The following is a 19,145-nucleotide window of genomic DNA, read 5'->3' as shown; positions in this document are numbered from 1 at the left end:
CCCCTTATCCACCCCCAGGGTCCCCTCATACACCCCCCGGGACCCCCCATACACCACCTGGGACTCCTCCTCCACCCCCCTGGGCCCCCCTACAGCCCCCGGGACACCCCATACGCCTCCCTGGGGTCCCTTATCCATCCCCAGGGTCCCCTCATCCACCCCCCATACACTCCCCTGGACTCCCCATACACCCCCCTGGACCCCCCTATACACTCCCCGGGACCCCCCATACAACCCCCGGGTCCCCTTATCCACCCCCTGGGACCCCCCTCCACCCCCTGCACCTGCTGGAAGGGGACCCGGAGAGACTGTGGTGCTCAGCCCGGGGGCACCCTGATCCCCCCGCGGGGTCCCACCGAGGGACAGACACCCTCCCGCTGCACTGGCCAGGTGAGAAGCCCCTGGTCCCTCGGGAGCGGCCCGGAGTGAGCCTTGGCACCCTGAGGAACTGCTTTAAGCCACTTTTGGGCAGCAGTGGGTGCTCCCCTACCTGCGCACAGAGGGCCATAGCCACCCCGCGTCCCGTGGCGCCTTCCCGAGGACACGCGGAGAGGGAGGCTGGGAAGAGTGGGGCGGCGGCAGGACAAACGCCGTTTGGGGAAAGGCGCGGCACAGCCGCGGCGAGGTGCTTTTCGTAGGGGAACTTGCTCAGCGAAATGTCACCGCGGCAGGATTTGTCACCCGGGGTCCCCAGCCCGCAGTCCCCCGAGCCCGCCTCTGCGCGCGGGGCTCCAGGGCTTTACCGCTGGCACGTTCTCACTGCGGGGTAATTCCACCCGGGCTGGGGAAATCCTGCCCGGCCAGAGCCGGGGCAGCCGGCTCAGTGCTGCCCTGACCGAGCCGCCGAGGAGGCTCCCTCGGCAGCGCGGCTTGCGAGGACGGGGCCGAGTGGGTCGGGGCTCGGGGCACGGCGGGGCCGCGGCGGGCACCACGTCCTGCTCAGGGCTGCCGCCGGGCTGCCGGGAACGGGACATCCCTGTCGGCACCGGGAATGGCACGAGCAGAGCTCCCCCGCACCGGCACCGCGTCACTCCCTGCACTGCAACCGCCCTTTTCCCGGCACACCGCACTGCTCTGGGAACACCAGCATGGAAAGCTCTGCAGACTTGGAGTTCTCGGCTGCGTGATGTCATCCAACCAAGGAAAACCCTGCCTGCACTTCCTGACCTGCCCGTGACCTGGCAGCAGTTTCGGGGCAGGACGTGCTGTTCCCAAAGCGGCAGGAAACAGCACCCGCTGCGGGACGGGACCACCCGGGGCCTGCTTCCAATGACGACGGGATGAGACTGGACCACCTGGGTCTGCTCCCATTCCTGCTGTTGCTGTGCCCCGGCCCCCACTGCACGGCCTGCGCCCCGCTGGCGTTCCATCTCTCGTCCCACGGTTGCTCTCTCCCCGCCCCCCGGGAGCCGGGGCCCGGCGTGTTGCAGTGACGGCTTACAGACGACAGATGACAAACCTCTGTGCTCTCCCGGCGCCTGATTTCCGAGCAGTGCCCAGATCACCATGACCGGGCTCCAGCCACTCCTCCTGTGCTTTGTCATGGGGAGACCCCACAAAAACCCACATGGGGAGCGTTAACCCTGTCCTCTCTCACTTCAGAAATGACGAGAGCAGGAGCAGCCTTTATGCGGAACTCTCTGGGTGATTCTCATGCAATTCAGGAGTTTCATCGAATTCCTGAGCTGGAAGGGACCTACAAGGATCATCCATTCCAACTCCTGGCCCTGCACAGGACACCCCAACAATCCCACCCTGTCCCTGACAATGTTGTCCAAACACTCCTGGAGCTCTGGCAGCCTTGGGCCATGACCACTGCCCTGGGGAGTCTGGTCAGTGCCCAACCGCCCTCTGGAGCAAGAATCTTTTCCTGACATCTACCTAACTCTGCCCTGACACAGCTCTAGCCGTTCCCTCGGCTCCTGTCACTGGTCACAGGAGCAGAGATGGGAGCTGCCCCTTGGGAGGAGCTGTAGACCCCAGTGCGGTCAGTCCTCTGTATCCCCTTCCCTGGGCTGAACCAACGCAGTGTCCTCAGCCGCTGCTCCCGTGTCCCCTCGGGCCCTGTCCCGTGTGCCCTCGGCCCTGTCCGTGTCCCCTCGGGCCCGGTCCCCTGTACCCTCGGACCCGGTCCCGTCTCCGCTCTCGGGGGCGGGAGTGCTCCCGCACCGCCCGGTACAGGCACCGCGGGCCGCCACTCTGCGCGTGCTCGGCTCTTCTCAGCCTGGAACGGCCATTGGTCAACGGATGTGACAGCACCGGAGAGAAAAACCAATCCGTGCCGGGTACCGGGTTAATGACAATGCCAGCAGCCAATCGCAGCGTGCAGGGGCGCATGCTGCCCGCCTTCAGGCTGACGAGCTAGTTAGCAATCGAAGCGCGAGAAGGCTGATTGGCAGGCTTTACAACCTATCAGCAGCTACGTCACGCTGGGCTCTGGTAAACCCAAGTCCATGGGGGCCGCCGCGGCCCCGCCCGCCGCGCTAACGCCGCTCCCCGCCAATGAGCGGCTCTGCCCGTGACGGGCGTGCGCGTCGCCCAAATCCGCGCGCGCGACGCTGACCCCTCCCCGGGGGCGGGGCGGGGCCAGGCGGGCGCGGCCCGGGCGGGGTCGCAGCGATGGCGGAGAAGCGACTGGGATACGGTGACGGTGCTGGCGCAAGAAGGGCCCGAGCAGCCGCCCAGGCCAAGTTCCAAAGCAGTGTCAGCGGGGACAGCTCCGGGCGGCGCGGGGGCTGCGGGGCCGGGCCGGGCCTGACGCGGCCGAGGCGGCGGCTCCGAGCTGCGCCGCGCTCAGCCCGCACTTTCGCTCTCTCCCCAGGCGATCTTGGCGGCCCAGCGGCGCGGGGAGGACGTGGAGACCTCTAAGAAGTGTGGGTATCCCGCAGGGGGGCCCGGCCCGGCCCGACCTGAGGCGGCCCCGGGGGCGGCTGCCGGGGCGGGGGGGGGTGGGGGGGGAGGAAGGAGGCGGCACACGCCTGGCTGAGCCGGCGGCCTGAGCTGGGCCTAACGCAGAGACCCGAGACCCCCGCGCGCCTCGGGAGCGCGGATAACGCCCCCTGAGGTTCTGGTGGCCCAGAGCACAGCCCTGGCTGGTTTCTCCAGAGATCTTGTGAGAGCTCTTCTGGTCGCAAAACGTAAGCTCCCCATTTTTGCAATTTACTTCTGTTGAGAGATTGAACGGTTGTTATCTTCTGTGGCGCTTCTCTGTAAAAATCCCTTCTTTCCTGTCTGAAGTGAATTCCCAGGTTCTCTCACTGTAGGGAGGAGATTCTGATGGTTGAAAATAAATAAAGAGATGGTTCTTGAAGGAAGTTAGTCAACTGTGTCGAGACACTGAATGTCAAAGACTAATGTGAGAGAAAGGATCCAACTTAAGACTTAATACTGTAAAATGAAACAAAACAAATAATGTGATTTTGGACCTCAGGCTTTCAGTGAAGCTAAGTACAGTTAGAATTTACTTATAAAAGGCATCAGAAAATTGGTTAAAAGACCCTTATTTGTGCTGCCTCATACCTGAGCAAACAAGATTTGACTTCAAGTATTAACCCCCCTATGCTGCAGCACAAACATGTGTCTGGAGCAAAGTTTGAGTATTAAATCCCGAAGGAAAAGCAAGACTTGGCCTGTCTGGAGAGGCGTTCGGGTGTAGAGTATGGAAAGGGGCCTCTACAGGCCTGTGCTCTGCACAGCACCATGAACAGGGCTGCCCTGATGGGGCAGGATCTGGGTGAGATCAGTGCTGATGTTGGCATGTTGTAATCCTGACAGCTCTCTGGGATCCTGAGCAGCTGAAGGCTTGGAAAAAGCCCTTTGATACTTTTTGGCACAGTTCTGAGCCTTGATTTTTTGTCCTTGGTTGTTTTTTTGTTCTCTCTTGGAATAACAGGGGCAGCAGGCCAGAACAAACAACACTTCATTACAAAGAACACGGCCAAGCTTGACCGTGAAACAGAGGAGCTGCACCATGACAGAGTTTCCCTGGAGGTGGGCAAAGTGATCCAGCAGGGCCGGCAGAGCAAGGGCCTCACGCAGAAGGACCTGGCCACGGTGAGGGGCACCTGGGGCAGGATTGGCACCTGTGGGGGAGGGTGGGCACCTTTTCTTTCCCCTGTGGGCAGCTGCAGTGGGATGGTGTCATGGGCAGGAAGTTTGGGGAATGCAGCATCTCTGGTGTCTGATCTCCCGGTGCCTTCAGTTGTCTGGGAAATGTTCCGGGGTTTGTCTGTGCAGCCTCAAGCCCCAGCTTGGAGGCAGAGCCTGCTGTGGCTGCTGAGCTGGGAGGTGGGGAGGCTGCTCCTCCCTCCCCCCGGCAGCTTCACCAATCTCAGGGATTTGTACCATTGGGGCTGAGCAGCAAGAGCTCGCTGCTGTCTGAAGGAACAGCAGTCCCTGGTGTTCCTGCTCCTCCTGGGAGGGGAGGGAGGTTGCAGTCTGTCCAAGATGGATGTTAACAGTGCAGGGAGGTGCAGTGGGGATGGAGTCAGCCTGGGAGCAGCACTTGGTCATCTATCCTGTCATAATCCTGTTCTTTACCTGTGTGAGTCCTGGGGGCTGCTGCTGAGCATTTGCTGTGTTTGAGACTCATCCCTCCCTTTTTAGAAAATCAATGAAAACACAAGTTATCGCTGACTATGAGTCGGGACGAGCGATCCCCAACAACCAGGTCATGGGCAAGATCGAGAGAGCCATTGGTGAGCAAAGGGAGACTTGATGCTTCCAGGGCCTGGGAGGGATGGGTTGGGGGAAGGTATTTACATTTTTCTTGTCAGGAATGTTGCTGGCTGGAGGTTATCGTGGGTGTAGTGCCATGTGTGTTCTGATAAAACCTGGGTCTGCTGATTGAACCAGAACTGGGAGCTCTTGTTCTTTGTCTACACCTTCATGCATGGGGCCATGTCCTGGGGATCACCCCTGTGTGCTTCCCCCCTAAGCCAGCGAGATGCTGAGACCCACGGTGGCCTGAGGGCACTCGAGGAAGGATTTAGTGTTGGTGTTACTGTCCCAGGCCAGTTCAGATCCCATTTCCTAGGAGGACAGTTGGTCTTGTTTGAAGTTGGTCACCTGGTGCTCCTAGAAACTAAAGTAGGATTCTCCCGAACTGTAGTTCCCCTACCCTCTTTTCTGGATGCTCTCTTCCTTATAGCCAAAATTGAAGGAAATAAAGTTACTGGGTGAATGATTGAGTGCTGCTGGTGGTGGTCTTCTTTGTCTTGTTCTAGGCCTCAAACTGCGTGGGAAGGACATTGGAAAACCGCTGGAAACCGGACCCAAAGGGAAATGACAACAAAGCCTCGAAATTGGTTTGTTCAGACTGATCTGGCCCGGCTGGTTCTCCTCAAACACTCTGCTTATTGCGAAGCTGAACAAGAGGGTTTCAGACTTGCTTTGGGGGGGAACTGTGCCGAATCTGTACCTGCTGTAAAAAGGCAACCTTAAAGAAGCATTTTCCTGATGTTTGTTTTTCCTTCCTCCTTTTCAGAGATTGAGGATCTAAGCACCCCAAAAAACCCAGACCCTGCCTCTGATTTGCCAGAAAACATGTGCATTGTGATGTTTGCAGCAGCTATGTTAAGGCACTTAGGGTGGTCTGAAATGTGATCATTAATTAGAACGGTTTGGGAGACGGGTGGGATATATTATTATAATAATTTGGGAGAGTTGGGGCTTGATCAGAAATGATGACTCAGTTGCTATATCTCAATGAGTTTGGTTGTTCCTTCCAGCCTGTTTTGAAGAGATCTATAATAAAGTTTGATACCCTTCAATTGCCCAGGGAGCTGCTGCATGGGACCAGCTGGTAGCAAATGTTGTGGCTGGGCATGACTGGAGCTGTAGCACCTATTCCTTCTGGGATTGTAATTAAAGGGACACCTAGCCTCCCTGGCTGTGTCACTCCTCCCCCCTGGGGCAGGGCTGCAGCTTGGCTGGCAGCCCAGGGATGGAGTCAGTGCTGTGGAGGAGAGGGAGGTGTTGGGGTTCTGCAGAGCCAGCAGGTGCACTTATGGGTGTCTGAGCCCTCCTTACCCAGCTCTGCTGGGGGCTCATTCCTGCAGGCAGGACAGGGCTGTGGGATGGTGCTCTGAGGCATCACTTAAGGGGGACACAGCTGGGTGACAGGGAAACAGGCTATGGTGACACCCTGGAAAGCAGGATGCTCTAGTGTCCTCTGGCCAGGCATGGGGGGCTGGTGGGGGCAGGACCCTGGTGGGCTGCTTGTTGTGCAGCAGCTGAGTCAGGTTGTGTGTGGGGGGCAGGTTTGGCCTCGGGCTGCTTCAGAGCTCACAGTGATAAGGTGTGAGAGCTGGCGGGAGGGAGAGGTCCCAGGCTGGTGGGATCTAGTGCAGGGTGGGGGCCCAGACCCTGAGCCCAGCCTGTGCCTCAGGAACTTTTTGGGTTTTCCAGTGACATTTAAAGGCAAAATGTTAAGAGTCCTTGCAAGGTGTGTGGGCAGGAGGTGGGCACCTGTACACTGGAGTCGGGGCTGCATGCTGCCCTTGGGGGTGCTGCATGGTGCCCCCCGCTCTGATCCTCCTGCTCGCCCTCCTCAGAGCCCCCCTCCCCAAAACCAGCAGAAATACTGGGCTTCCTCCCCATGGGGGCTCTGCCATGGGAGCTCTTGTGCTTCATCCTGGGTGTGGAAAGTGGCTCATGCCCCGCGCAGCACCTGCTGCTCTTCCCAGCTCTGGGACCAGGGCCCTACACTTCACCCCTGCTCGGACAAGGACGGTCGCTGGAAGAACTCCTGCTGCTGGCACCTGCCAAAGCACAGGCACGTTGTTGTGTCTTGGAAGATCATGTTACAAACACAAAAATGCTTTTCCCGAGCACTTGGAGGTAGTGGCAGCAGTGTGTCTCTGTGGGCCACGGCAGCTCCCTGGTGCTGGGGGCAGAGAGCTGGCGGCTGCTGGAGTGTGGGGTCTGGCTGAGGAATGGTCTGCCTGGTGGGAGTGGGCAATTTCTGCTGCTGGCTGATAATTTCAAGCCTCATCCCCCTCCCTTGGCACTGGAGGATATAATGACCTTGTCCTGCAAAGAAAGGTAAGTGGGAATCAGTGGCAAACGTGGCTGTCTGCTGTGAGAGACCAGGATTTCTTCCAGGCTGTAGTGGAGAGAACCTGTGTGCCAGCCCCCCATGACCCCAGCAGAGGAACTAAACCCCAAGTGCACCCAGGGGGCTCCACATCCTCTGTTGGGATCCCTCCTGGGGCTGGGGGCTCTGCCATGGTCCATGTGGCACCAGGCCTGTCCAAGGGTACCCACAGCTTAAGCTGCCTCTCGTGGATTTGGTTGCTGGCTGGGTGAGGAGAGCCACATTTGCCAGACCCCCTTCTCACAGGGCTCTGGGGTAGGAGCACGCTCAGCTCTTTCTGGAGCAGCTGCCTGGCAGCAGCAGTGCTTCTAGGTCAGTCCTACAGCTCTGGGTCACTCGTTTACCAACAAGCAGATAAGAGGCAGAGCCCTTTGCTCCCTGTCGCGTTGGCGGAGTGCAGTGTCAGGAGGAGCCTACCCAGCATCTGCTGAGCTTTTAGGAAAATGCTGTTTTGGTGCAGTTGGGGTAATCAGGAAAGTCCTTCACCCTGTCCTTACATCTCGAAAGGTAATGTTGTCAAGCCCTGGGGAGTGTCACTCTCCGCTGGTGTCCTGCTTGCCAGCCTTTGCTGCTTCAGCCAGTACCAGCCCCCAGTAGCCACCGCGTAACAATGACGAGGGCCAGGAGCAGACCCAGCACCACCTCTGCCACGAAGCTGCCTGAGGGTTTTCTCTGCAGTGAGAGAAGGGGAGGAGATGCTGCCAGCTTGACCTGCCACCCGAGAGCTGCCTCCAGCCTTGGCCAGCACCCTGAGCAGTGCTGGGATGACCTTTTACAGCCAGAACCGCCTCCCCCTCGCACCTTCCACTGGCTCCTCCGGGCTAGAATGGCAGCCCACCCCAGCACTGTACACAATATCATCCAGTGCCACTGTCCCCTCCAATGGCCACCTCTGTGTGGTGATCTCAAGATGATCTGTGAGAGAAGGTGGGAATCTGATGCAGGGCACCCAGCATCCCCATGGGCACCTTGCACCCCAGGGTGTCCTCACTGACCTGGAACTCGCTGGGCTCTGCACAGGCACCATGCTGCCCTGCCAGCCCCGGCTGTGGTGTCCCTCCACGCTCCACACCATGCGCTGCCCTGCTGTGCTGTGCAGCATCACCCGCAGCTCCCCACTGGCTGCAAGGGGGGGGACACAGGCACCCCGGCATCACTGATCACCCAAAGCCCCCCAAAAGTCATGAGGCCCTCCCTGCCATGCCATCCTCCATGGGACAGCAGCATCAGCAGTAACAGGCCATCCCCACCCAGCTGGAGCTGAACCAGAGTGTCCATGTTCCTATGGGTGGGAAGGGAGTTTGCAGCCCCCAGCCAAGCCCCTACTCCCACTGTGGGGTCATGATGCCCTCCCCAGGGACAGCACCTCTCCCCACCCCTGTGGTGCTCACAGAGGTGCTCTGGGATTGTCCATGTGGTACCAGAACCGCAGGCAGGAGTCGGTGACAGCAGGCAGGGGCTGGCTCTCCAGCAGGGCACTGGTGCCCCCTGCACCCAGCACACTGGTGTCGAAGTGCACATAGTGACCTGGGCAGGCAGGGACAGAGCACAGGGTGTCTTCCAGTCCTGCAGCCCACCCCGCTTGCCCCACTCCACCCCAAAATCCCAGAGTAATGCCCAGAGGATGGCACCCCCACAGCCCTGCACCTGCCTTTGGGACCGAGCTGTCCCTCCCAGGCAAGGAGGAGACAGGGATGCTGAGAACCAGGCTCCCCAGGAGGTACTGGGGTGACCCATGCATCCCCATCTCCTCTTCCTCCCTCTGGCCATGCTATGGTGCCTGGGCAGGGATGGGTCCTCCTACCATTTCTTGTGCCCAGGGTGTGATCCTGCTCAGGGCCGGGGTACTTGGCTAGAGGGACCCCGCTCTTCCAGCCCCAGGCAAAGCTGTGCAGGTGGGGGTCCGAGGGGCTGCTCCAGCCGCACATATCCTGCTCGAAGTCACAGGATGCTGGGAGGAAAGGGGGGCTGTGAGACACCCACTGCTACCTGGCAGGAGATGGAGCATCTGGGAGCAGGGGGCAGCCACCAGCCCCTTCCCACCACTGCCAGCTTTGGGCCAGACCAAGCTGAGGGCAGGAGCAGAGTGTCCAGATGGAAGGGACAGGCTGTCCCCATCCCCATGGTTGTGTACCCCCGTGGGATGTCCCATCTCCCCCCATCTGGTCCATGGTGCCCCCCTGGGGTGGGCTCTCACCTGGCTCAGGGCAGGCTCCATCCGACACGTGCAGCGTCGTCCAGCGCAATGTACCCATGGTCACCCCAGCTTCCCACTGCCTCGAACACCACCTGGGCAGGGTGGCATGCTGAGGCTGGCAGTCAACTCTCATCACCCCTAGCTGTCCCTGGCACACCCTGCCCAATCTCACCTGCCAGTCGCCATCAGGCTGGACGGTGCTGTGGCCGCGGTGCCAGCCGCTCCCCTCCATGGTGCTCACACTCAGCACCTTCCTCCGCACCCCGCTCTGCTCCACAAACACCCCAAGGGAGCCTGCCCAGGGCACCCGCCATGGAGGAGGGGTCCAGGGCTGTGCTGTACAGGACCCCCCCTCTCTGGAGGTGCCCCCAGGGGTCTCGGGGGGGGGGTTTCTCACCTGGGGTCCTGACGCTCAGCTGGTACCAGAAGGCCAGGCACTGTCAGGGCACCAGAGGGCTGGTAGGGCTGGGAGGTGAGGACAGCCCTGTGCCCCGCAGGCAGGGAGTCCCTGCCCGTGCTCACCACCATGTAATGACCTGGGGGAGAGAAGTCCCCATGCCATGGTCGCTGCCCAGCCCTGCTGGAGGGCCCTAGAGGACCACTGGGTCTGGGGTTTCTGCCCAGGTTGAGGGAGTCTCCCCAGTTTCAGGGACCTCCCCAGGACTGGGAGCCCTGGGGCTGGGAAACTGGGTTTGGAAAGTTCCAGGCTTAGGGAATCCTGTACAGGGTTGCCTTCCACACATCCTAGGCAGGCAGGGAGGGCAGACAGGACACAGGGTGGGCAAGCAGAGCTGATATGGTGACAGGCAGGACACTCAGAGCAGACAGGGAGGGCAAGGAAGGCAGGCAGGGCAGGGAGGCAGGCAGAACAGCGCAGGCAGGGAGGCAGCAGGGCTCTGCAAGCCCCAGGCTGTCATGGCTCTGTACCTGCAGCGGTGCCGGTGGTTGTGATCAGCTGCGGGGCCGGCGGTGGTGCCAGTGCCGTTGCTCTGTCGCTGCCAGGTGCCCTGCCCGCTGGCGGCCAGTCCACAGCCCTCTGCCTCAAAGGAGCAGGAGAGCTCGGCCCCACAGGGCCCCGCTGTCAGCGCCAGGTCGTCCAGCCCCACATCCCCCAGGAACCCATCCCGCAGCACCTCAAGGCCAACCTGCCAGCCAGGCAGCGGTTGTCAGACAGCCCGGTGTCTCGTTGGTGCCAGGGACACAGAAGGGTCTGGTCTCACCCTGTATGGCTTTTGGCCCGTGGCATGCAGTGTTGCCCATGCCCGGTGCCAGGATGCTGCCCTGGGTCCCCCGGCAGGTCCACAGCACTGTCTCCTCCTCTCCCTCTGGCTGCAGTTTGAGGTTCAGGGTGCCTAGGCAAGGGGTGGGGGCCAGCCATCCAACACCTGCTGTCCCCACAGTGGAGCCGGCTTGGGGCATCCCTGTGAGGATTCCAGGGGGCACGTACCAATCTGTGGGCCAGCCAGGAGGTACCAGAAGGAGAGACAGCGTGGGGCAGCAGCAGGATCCTGGAGGATGTGATTGAGCTGTGCCCGCTGCCCACGGCTCCACAGTGCAGAGGGTCCACAGACAAGAAGTTAGCCTGAGTGGTGGGGACAGCCAGGGTGGAGAGAACGTGGATGTGAGTGCTCTGAGCTGTGCCCACATCGCCCTTACCCTAACCTGGGTTCTTCCAGGCTGTCCCAGGCGAGCTCACTCCACAGGTATGGGGCTGCTGGAGTGCACAGGGCGTGTCTTGGCTTGTGCCAAGATGGGAGGGAAAGTGGGGTGCCCTGGATCCCCCAAAGAGCAGCCAGCCTCTTACCTGAGCCGGTGGTGTGGTCAGAGCCTGTCCCTGCCCCATGCTGTGGACCCATTTGAAGTCACTAGATTGATCCTGGTACCAGCCGCACATGTCCCTCTCAAAGCTGCAGGTCAGCTCTGGCCAGAGACGCGGTAGAGGTGAGGTGGAAGGGGATAAGGCACTCCAGAAGCAAATGAGTCCCCCTGTTCCCCTCTGCTCCCCCGCCCCACTCTCCAGATTCACCCCATGCAGGTGTCCAGGTCAGAGCAGGATGTGGCTTCCGCACCATGGTCCTGTCCCTGGACAGGGTGACAGCCACCAGGCAGCCCCCATGGGGGGGCTCTGGGGTCACTGTCCCTGCCCACGTGCCCCTGGCCATACCCACAGCTGTGGGTGCCACCATGCCGAGGTAGCACTGCTCGAACGTCACGTTGTCAACGCCGATGCTTGCCGAACCCTGCAGATCCACCAGCGCCAGCAGCTCGACCTGGAGGCACCAGCCATGAGCCCGGGGTGCCTGGCAGCATTGGCAGTGCCCCACTGAAAGCCCCCCCAGGCTTGTCCCTGTGTCCCTGGCACAACCTGGAATGGCCGCTCCTCTCTCCCAGGGGGACACGGACACGTTCCCTGGCTGTGATACCACGACCCTGCGTGTGCCAGGCCAGCGGGTGGTGCCGGTGGTGTGATCCAGGATGTGGACAGCGAGGAAGCCTGGCTGAGAGGTGGTGCAGAGGCTGTGGACACCCAAAGCTCCTGGCCACCCTGTGGGAGTCCCCCACAGCCCTGGCCCACGGTCACAAGGAGACAGGGAGGGGGACAGGGATGACCCCAGCTTCAGGATGGTGTGATGTGGTAAAATGGGGCTGAGAGAGGCAGCAAAGGCAGGTGGGCATGGGGTGAGCTCTGGGGGCAGGGAGCAGGCAGGCACCCCAGGAGTGTACAGGGGGTTACCTTGGGGCCACTCTGGATGTGGTAGCTCATCTCCATGGTGCAGGTGGGGCCAGAGGGGGCCCAGCAGAGGAGTTCGTGCCTTTGCAGCACCCACCATCTGTCCTTCTCCTTCCTGGAGGGCCAGGAAAGACCCTGGGCACAGAAACACTCTGTGAGGTCAGGGCTAGGATCCCACATCCATGGTAGCAACCCCTAGCCCACATCCTGCCTGGGCATCACCCCCTGTCGTGTAGTGGGTATCCAGCCACCCCAGTAGGGTGGGAGCAGGAGTTCCTGCTCTGGGCCTCCCAGAGTGCTGGGGACCGAAGAGCATTGTCAGGGCAGTGGGAACAGCCTCACCTGTGAGGAAGGTGTTGGACTCAGTGCGCCTCTGCAGACCCCAGCGCAGGTGCCCCACACTGACATCGTGCCAGCCCCCAGCCCCTGACTCGAAGGTTGTTGCCCCTGCAAAGTCAAAGAATCCCAGAATCCCAGACTGATTTGGGTTGGAAGGGACCTTAAAGTCCACCTCATTCACTCCTTGCCATGGGGGGGCTACGTTTCCACTAGACCAGCTTGTTTCAAGCCCATCCAACCTGGCCTTGAACACTTCCAGGAATGGGGCAGCCACAGCTTCTCTGGGCAAACCCCAAAACTCCAGGCTCAGCCTCGCCGGCCACTGCACTCCTGGGGCTGTACAGGCATACACGTGCCCTGGCCGTTCCAGCCCCGGCATGCCTGGTGTCCCTCCACTGCCTGGTCCCCTGCACTGCGGGGTTCCTGGGGTGCCACTGCTCCCCTCAGCTCTCACCGCAGTGCTTCTCATCGGAGCCGTCGGTGCACGTATTGTTGAAGTCACAGGCCAGCTCTGCGGCGAGCAGCCCCCGCTGTCACAGGCCACCTCCCCTGCTGCACAGGGACTGGCACCTGCCTGGCTCGGCAGTGTGACTGGGAGCTTCCCTGATGGTGAAACACACCCCAGGATGGAGAGAGGCAGTGAGAGGTTCAGCAACAGCAGTTGGTGTCACCCTTTCAAGCCTCTGTCCCCTGTCCCCCAGGCATCTTCCTGGCTCTCCATTTCCCCACTCTGTCCCATCCCATCCCATCCCATCCCATCCCTCCCATCCCATCCCATCCCATCGCTGCTGCCACCATATGAAGGGGATCCAGGCCTGGTGAGAGCTGCTTGTGTGACTGTTTTGGCACAGGGGATGGAGTGTCACGCCACAGTAAAGGACACCAATGTCCCAGGGCAAGTGCTTGCTGTGCAGCACCCAGGCCAGTCCTATGATGAGCAGAGGGACCCGCAGACTCCATGCTGGGTCCTTTAGGGATGGTGACAGGGGCACAGACACGTGGGACTGGCTGCCCACGCTGGAATAGGGTGAGGAATGTTGCCCTCCAGCTCACCCTGCTCCTTCACACAGCCTGGTGACAGGATCAGGTCATCGATGGCCACAGTCCCCCATTGCCAGCTACCCCCTCGATCAGCACCTGCAGGGAAGCACCATGCCCAGCAACATCACCATGGGGTCCTGCACAGTATGAGGGGACTGGGGTGACACCAGGGAGCTGTGGGATGGGGGAACCAGCACCTGTTATGGGCTGACACACTTCCCCCAGGAAGGGACTCCGTGGGAGCAGGGCTGACAGGGGCCATAGTGGCTTAGGGGGATGATGCTGCCCCTGCACGCAGCTGTGGCCTGTAGATACTTGGGGTGCCACAGGGGTGCCATCAGGGTGCCCCTAGGGTGTCTTTGGGGTGCCCTCCAGGCTCAGCTGGGAGTGGGTAGGGCTGTGTCGGTGGCAGTGGGGGACAGCACCCAGGAGCAGTGGGAAGGCATGGATGGGCAGTGTGGATGAAGACACCCCAACCACCTTCCATTTCCAGTGGGGTGGTCCTGGGCTAGGGGCTGGTAGGGAGATTTGGAGGTGTGGGCATAAGGACATGGGAGTGGCATGTGCCAGCACTGGAGGCTCAGCTCTGTATCTGGTTCCCAGTTCAGCCCTTGTCCCATGGGTGCCCCACTTGGACTGGCCCTGTGCCCCTCACCCTGCAGGCAGCCCAGCTCCCCCCAGTATGGAACCAGCCCACCTTGAAGGCCTCTGTCACTACCTGAAGTCCACTCTCTCCCGGAACCAGCAGCTGCCCATGTCCCCTGTCCTCTCCTCACCAGCTGCTTGGTGGAGTTGGTCACATAGAAGATGTTGAGGTTACTGTTGGCCGAACCATGGAGGTGGCAGTATAGCATGAGCTGGGGTTGAGGGAGGGCCAAGTTTCAGGGCAGGGTCACACAGGCCCCTGTGCCCCACAGGATGCTCACAGAGGTAGGGCTGGAGGAGCTCAGAGCTCCCAATGGACACGGGGAGCTGCCACCATATGAAGGGGCCCAGGGCCTGGTGAGAGCTGCTTGTGTGGACATGTCACCAAAAACATTCCCAAAAACCTGCTGCCCATCCCCAGCAATGGCTGACCGCAGCCCCATCCCCACATGAGGGACCCCATAGCTGGGGACCTCATGTCCCGCCACCATTGTGCCCACACAGGTGTGACACAAGCCTCAGCCGTTACTCACAGAGCAGGAATTGGTGCCCGGAAAGTGGGGCTGCTGAGCTGAGCTGTGCCGCTGAGCCCCGTGTTGGGGGCACTGTTCACATGAAGGAAAAACCCTGTGGGAGACACCGGGAAGGGGCTGAGTGGAGCCAGGCAGGTGTGTGAGTGCAGGACACCTCTGTCCTGGCACAGCTTCGAGCAGAGCCCAGGTGTGTGTCACCCCAGGGCACGTCCACCCCAGGAACCTGTGGTGGGGGTCATGTGTCATACCAGCCTGCGTTGGTGCTGTGGTCCCGGGTGGGGAAACCATACAAGGTGCCCAGGTTCAGGCTTGTGTTCCTGTCCCACGATGGCGGCCCAGGCTCTGCCTCCCAGTCGCAGAGATCACGCTCAAAGGAGCAGGTTGGTGAAGGACTCTGCGGGGAGAAGGGGGCAGCTGTGATCCAGGGATGGGAGTCCTGGCCTCTCTCATGGACAGGTAACAGGCTGGGCTGATGCTACTCCTCTACAAACCCTCGGGGTGATTTTGTCCCTCCCTGGCTCCACAGCTGTGGGGGCAGAGCTGGGGGGATCCCTGCCAGCCCACAGCACAGTTTTTCCCCACCAAGGCAGAGCCTCAGTCCATCCCTGTGGTCAGGGAGCTGGTGGACAGGACCCCCTCCCGGGGCCAGGGCTGCTCACTGCAACGTGTCGTGTCCTCGTCCGAGCCGTCCCCGCAGTCGTCCGTAACCGTCGCAGAGGCGGTGCTGTGCCACGCAGGAGCCGCGGCCTGCAGCGGCTCTCCTGGGCCCCGCAGTCCTGCTGCCCGGGCCCTGGGGCGGGGGGGACACACGTCAGCAAGTGGCTGGCCCCACAGGGGCACGGTGGGCACCCCCACATCTTTCCCTGGGGTGGCTCAAGGGACAGGTTTCACTGTCCACCCCATGCCAGGAATCAGTGCCTCAAGACACAGTGGGCAATGGGAGAGCTCCCCTGGGGTGCAAAGCCCCACCAATTTCCCCAAGACCCTGTCTCACGTATCAGCAGAGGTCGGACTCACCTGGCAAGCCACAGTTCCTGAAGATGATGTCATCGAGTGCCACCTCTGCCCCGCAGGCAGGTGGTTGTGTCAGGGAGAAGATAAGCTGTGATGTGAGGACAGGGATGGCATGAGCTGCCTGGGTCCCCTGGGCTCCTGGAGCACCCTCCAGCTCCTCTGGCCCCAGCTTGGAGGGACAGGGCCTGGGTACCGACACTGTCTCACCTGGAACTGCCCGCGATCCGGCCCGGGTAGGCGACCAGCTGGTGCCAGCCCTTGCTGCTGCGCTCAGGGCTCTGCCACAGCCCCACCACCTCGTCCCTGTATGCCACGTCCAGGCGCAGCACTGGCTGCTCCATCTCATTGAGCCCTGCAGGAGCCCCAAAAGTACCCTTGGCCCTGGGCATCCCGGGGGCCCTGCCAGCTCTGGGGACTGGAGCTGGGACTCCTGGGTTCCACCGGGTCTGTGTGTGGAGTGTGAAGAGGCAAGTGGGATGGTAAGGACTGCCTTGCCATCCTGCCCCTGCCGTCGGGGGACCCGTCCTCCCCACTGCCTCTCATCCTCACTGCCCTGTGCCTGGTACTTGATGCTGTCTGTGCCCACCTTGGGTGCCCTCACAGCTTCCTGAGAGGTGGTACCAGGCTCTGATCTCACATGTGGCAGCTGCTTCCTGCATCTCTGGTGACCTGAGCCAGGCCGTGGCCACAGTCTTTGCAGGGGGGGACACAGTCACCAAGAAGGAGCCTGAGGAGGGCAGAGAGCAGAGCAGGGGCTGCAGCCCCATGGGATGGCACAGGAGCTCTGCCAGCACCAATCCTGCCCCTCCACAGGTCTGCTCCATCCCCTGCACCTTACAAGGGTGGGTGTCCTGGCACCCTGCCTTGAGGGCACCCACAGCCCAGCGGGGTAGTGCCGTGGGTGCCCAGAGAGCACTCACCAGCCAAGCAGCTCCTGCTTACCCAGGTTGGTGCCCACGGTGTGGTCTGAGTGAGGCCCTGTGCCCCACATGGCCAGGTTGGCCCGGCCCCACACCCATCTGTATGTTGAGGTGCCCACGTCCTGCCAACCACAGTCACCGTCCTCAAAGTCACAAGTGAAGGGGGTGCCCAGCACTGCTGAGCCTCGCAGGTACCCTGAGGGTGGGCAGATGGGGGGTTCAGGACAGCTCTGGCACCATCCTGGGGACCTGATGCCCACCCCATGGATCTGCACCCACCCTGGGATCCTGTGCCCATCCTGGGGGACCCTGCATCCACCTTGGGCACCAGCATCACCCCAGGGACTTGCACCATAAGGACCTTCCACTCCGTTGCCTGCTGTCATCCCAGGAGCAGGGCCTGAGAGTGGGTCTGGGGAGTCTGGGCACCCACCACACTGGTTCTCGTCGGAGCAGTCACTGCAGTCGCAGACAAAGTCACAGAGCTGCTCAGCTGCGCTGCTGCAGCTGTTGATGATCACTGACCCGCAGGGGAGGAGGGTCTTGGCTATGGGAGAGACAAGGGGGCTGAAAACCCTGTAGGGAACCAGGCATGTTGCCCACAGCGAGTGACAGAGGGCACATGTAGCTTGCAGGGGATATTTGTCTGGGCACCCTGGTTTAGGGACCCTGATGGGAGGGGGGGGGCAGGTCGCACTGAGCTTTTCCTCGGATGGGACCCTCTGTCACTGCCGTGGCACTCTACATGTCCCACACTGCCATCTCCCACTCTCAGCCCCACTCCTGTGTGCCCTCAGGGTGCCAGAGCCCACCGGGGCACTGAGCCTGCTACATCATAGTCCCGGCCCCCATTCGGGGAGAAACAGGAAAATCTGGGCGTTTTCTGTCCCATGCTGAATAAAGCCATTGGTGATACCCAGCCTGGCACTGGGAGCTCCAGCACTTGCTCACCCTGGGAACCCCGTATTGACCTTCACCAGAAGACCCCAGAGGAGGTTTTGGCTGGGCTGTACCTGCCCCAGCACCCCCCAGCCCGAGCAGCACAGCCCTCCCAGAGCTGGGGGAAAGAGAGATCCCCATGGCAGCCCAGGCTGTGGAGGACCAGAGTGGAGCAGCCAGCACGTTCCCTGCCCGTGGCACAACCCCCGTGTCGGTAGAGCTCACCCAGCAGCACCAGGAAGACCAGCACCTGCCCGCCTGCAGCCATCCCTGCCACCGTGACAGTAAAACAGAGCTTGGAGAGGCCACACCGTGAGTCCTGGGCTGGAACCTGCTCCCCTGGGACCTGCCCGCTTTGGACTTCAGCCCCGCCGTTATCAGCTCCCCGGCCTGGCAGAGGGTTTATGGCGATGTTGTGCCGAGCTGGGACAACCCACCATGGTCCTCCCACCCGGCATGCTGGCACTGCAGCAGCAAGCTGCCAGCCAGGTGTCCCAGGGAGACCTTCAGCTTTCCCCCACTGAACCCCTCTTCTTCAGCCCCTCTTCTCACCATGGACAAGACGCTGCTTTGACTGGGACAGAGCACAGCTGGTGACACGCACCAGCCCTCGAGGGATGAGGCCACTTCCTGCGAAGCCAGGGATGCTGCCAGCCCTGCGGGAGAAGCTGGCACCTATGCCAGGGACATGGTGAGTGTGTCAGTCCCCTGGGCTAGATCACAGGGAGAACCAGTCTCCAAGCATAAGGAGCAGTGGGAGAGCCTTTGGGTGCAGGGCACAGGCTGGCAATGGGCTGCACCCTTGCCAGGGAGGGCAGCTGTGCTGGGGGTCAGCAATATCCAATATTCCCAATATCCCATCTAACCCTGCCCTCTGGCAGTGGGAAGCCATTCCCCCTTGTCCTGTCCCTCCAGGCCCTTGTCCAAAGTCCCTCTCCAGCTCTCTTGGAGCCTCTTTAGGTAGCATGAGGCTCTAAGGTCTCCCTGGAACCTTGGGTTTCTGAGATGCCATAAACAGGAGCTAACCTTCACCCTGCCTGCACCACTCTGGCTGGAGGGAGTAGCTCAGCACCCACCTCATGACTCCCATGGGGCAAAGGGGCACAGCTTTGGGGCCACAATCAGGTCACTCTTGGGGCAGAACATCCCTGCAGAGCCCCAGCAAGGGCTGATCAGCCTGGAAGAAGCGTGGCTTGGCAGCCAGAGCCCCACAGGGCACCACCAGTGCTGCCTGGTGATGGTAACTGCTGCCCCCACCTGCTTCCCCACCTGGGTAGGGGAAGCTGCTGCCAGGGCTCATGGGGGCTGCTAGCCCATGGGACCCCTCTCACCTCTGCTGTTGCAGGCCCTGTGCCCAGAGAGGGGCCCCTGCTGAGCGCAGCTTCTCCCCTTGTGTTGACGGCCTTGGACCGTGGATTGCAGCATGATTGCATCAGGCACAGTAAAAACGCAGGCTCAGCTCCTTCCCCCAGCGCCAGCCAGATCCAGTGGGACCAGCAGCTCCACACTCCCAGCCTGGGCACTCCAGGCACAGAAAGAAGCCCTGCCCAGCAACCTGGGAGCAACCGAGCTGGCCATGGGCCAGTGCCGTGGCAAAGCAGCCACGGCCTCCTGGGTGCTGTGGGGCAGAGTATATCCTACAGGTCCCAGGATGGTACAGGCAGGAAGGGACCAACTGGAGGTAATCCAG

The 19,145-nt window shown here is 61.4% G+C and overlaps 2 protein-coding genes across 2 annotated transcripts; one reads left to right on the top strand and one right to left on the bottom strand.

Annotated features, from left to right (window-relative positions):
• The first annotated feature begins 2,335 nt into the window (after window positions 1-2,335).
• EDF1 (endothelial differentiation related factor 1) lies at window positions 2,336-5,771 on the top strand. Its single transcript, XM_032708676.1, is given in 7 exon segments — window positions 2,336-2,360; window positions 2,508-2,697; window positions 2,818-2,873; window positions 3,893-4,053; window positions 4,606-4,619; window positions 4,621-4,697; window positions 5,226-5,771. Coding segments are annotated over 7 exon segments (585 nt in total). The 3' UTR covers window positions 5,288-5,771.
• Window positions 5,772-6,007: 236 nt separating this feature from the next.
• Window positions 6,008-17,913, bottom strand: MAMDC4 (MAM domain containing 4). Its single transcript, XM_032708675.1, is given in 49 exon segments — window positions 6,008-7,032; window positions 7,594-7,699; window positions 7,702-7,766; window positions 7,882-8,011; window positions 8,099-8,242; window positions 8,488-8,503; window positions 8,505-8,623; window positions 8,901-9,047; window positions 9,294-9,327; window positions 9,329-9,385; window positions 9,466-9,587; window positions 9,691-9,742; window positions 9,744-9,829; window positions 10,221-10,239; window positions 10,241-10,438; window positions 10,514-10,564; window positions 10,566-10,645; window positions 10,741-10,875; window positions 11,098-11,124; window positions 11,127-11,213; window positions 11,458-11,563; window positions 11,659-11,672; window positions 11,675-11,743; window positions 11,746-11,791; window positions 12,028-12,084; window positions 12,086-12,174; window positions 12,367-12,471; window positions 12,818-12,883; window positions 12,886-13,002; window positions 13,417-13,467; window positions 13,470-13,500; window positions 14,102-14,119; window positions 14,122-14,177; window positions 14,180-14,261; window positions 14,583-14,599; window positions 14,602-14,699; window positions 14,831-14,964; window positions 14,966-14,976; window positions 15,242-15,287; window positions 15,289-15,330; window positions 15,332-15,372; window positions 15,600-15,684; window positions 15,804-15,817; window positions 15,820-15,948; window positions 16,183-16,323; window positions 16,539-16,712; window positions 16,950-17,063; window positions 17,710-17,845; window positions 17,893-17,913. Coding segments are annotated over 49 exon segments (3,834 nt in total). The 3' UTR covers window positions 6,008-6,983.
• Between the last annotated feature and the right edge of the window lie 1,232 nt (window positions 17,914-19,145).

Source organism: Chiroxiphia lanceolata, chromosome 21 (genome assembly GCF_009829145.1).
Source record: "Chiroxiphia lanceolata isolate bChiLan1 chromosome 21, bChiLan1.pri, whole genome shotgun sequence".
In the NCBI taxonomy this organism is placed as follows: domain Eukaryota; kingdom Metazoa; phylum Chordata; class Aves; order Passeriformes; family Pipridae; genus Chiroxiphia; species Chiroxiphia lanceolata.
The sequence above is the reverse complement of the archived record's forward strand: the minus strand, read 5'-3'. Positions and strand labels throughout refer to the sequence as shown.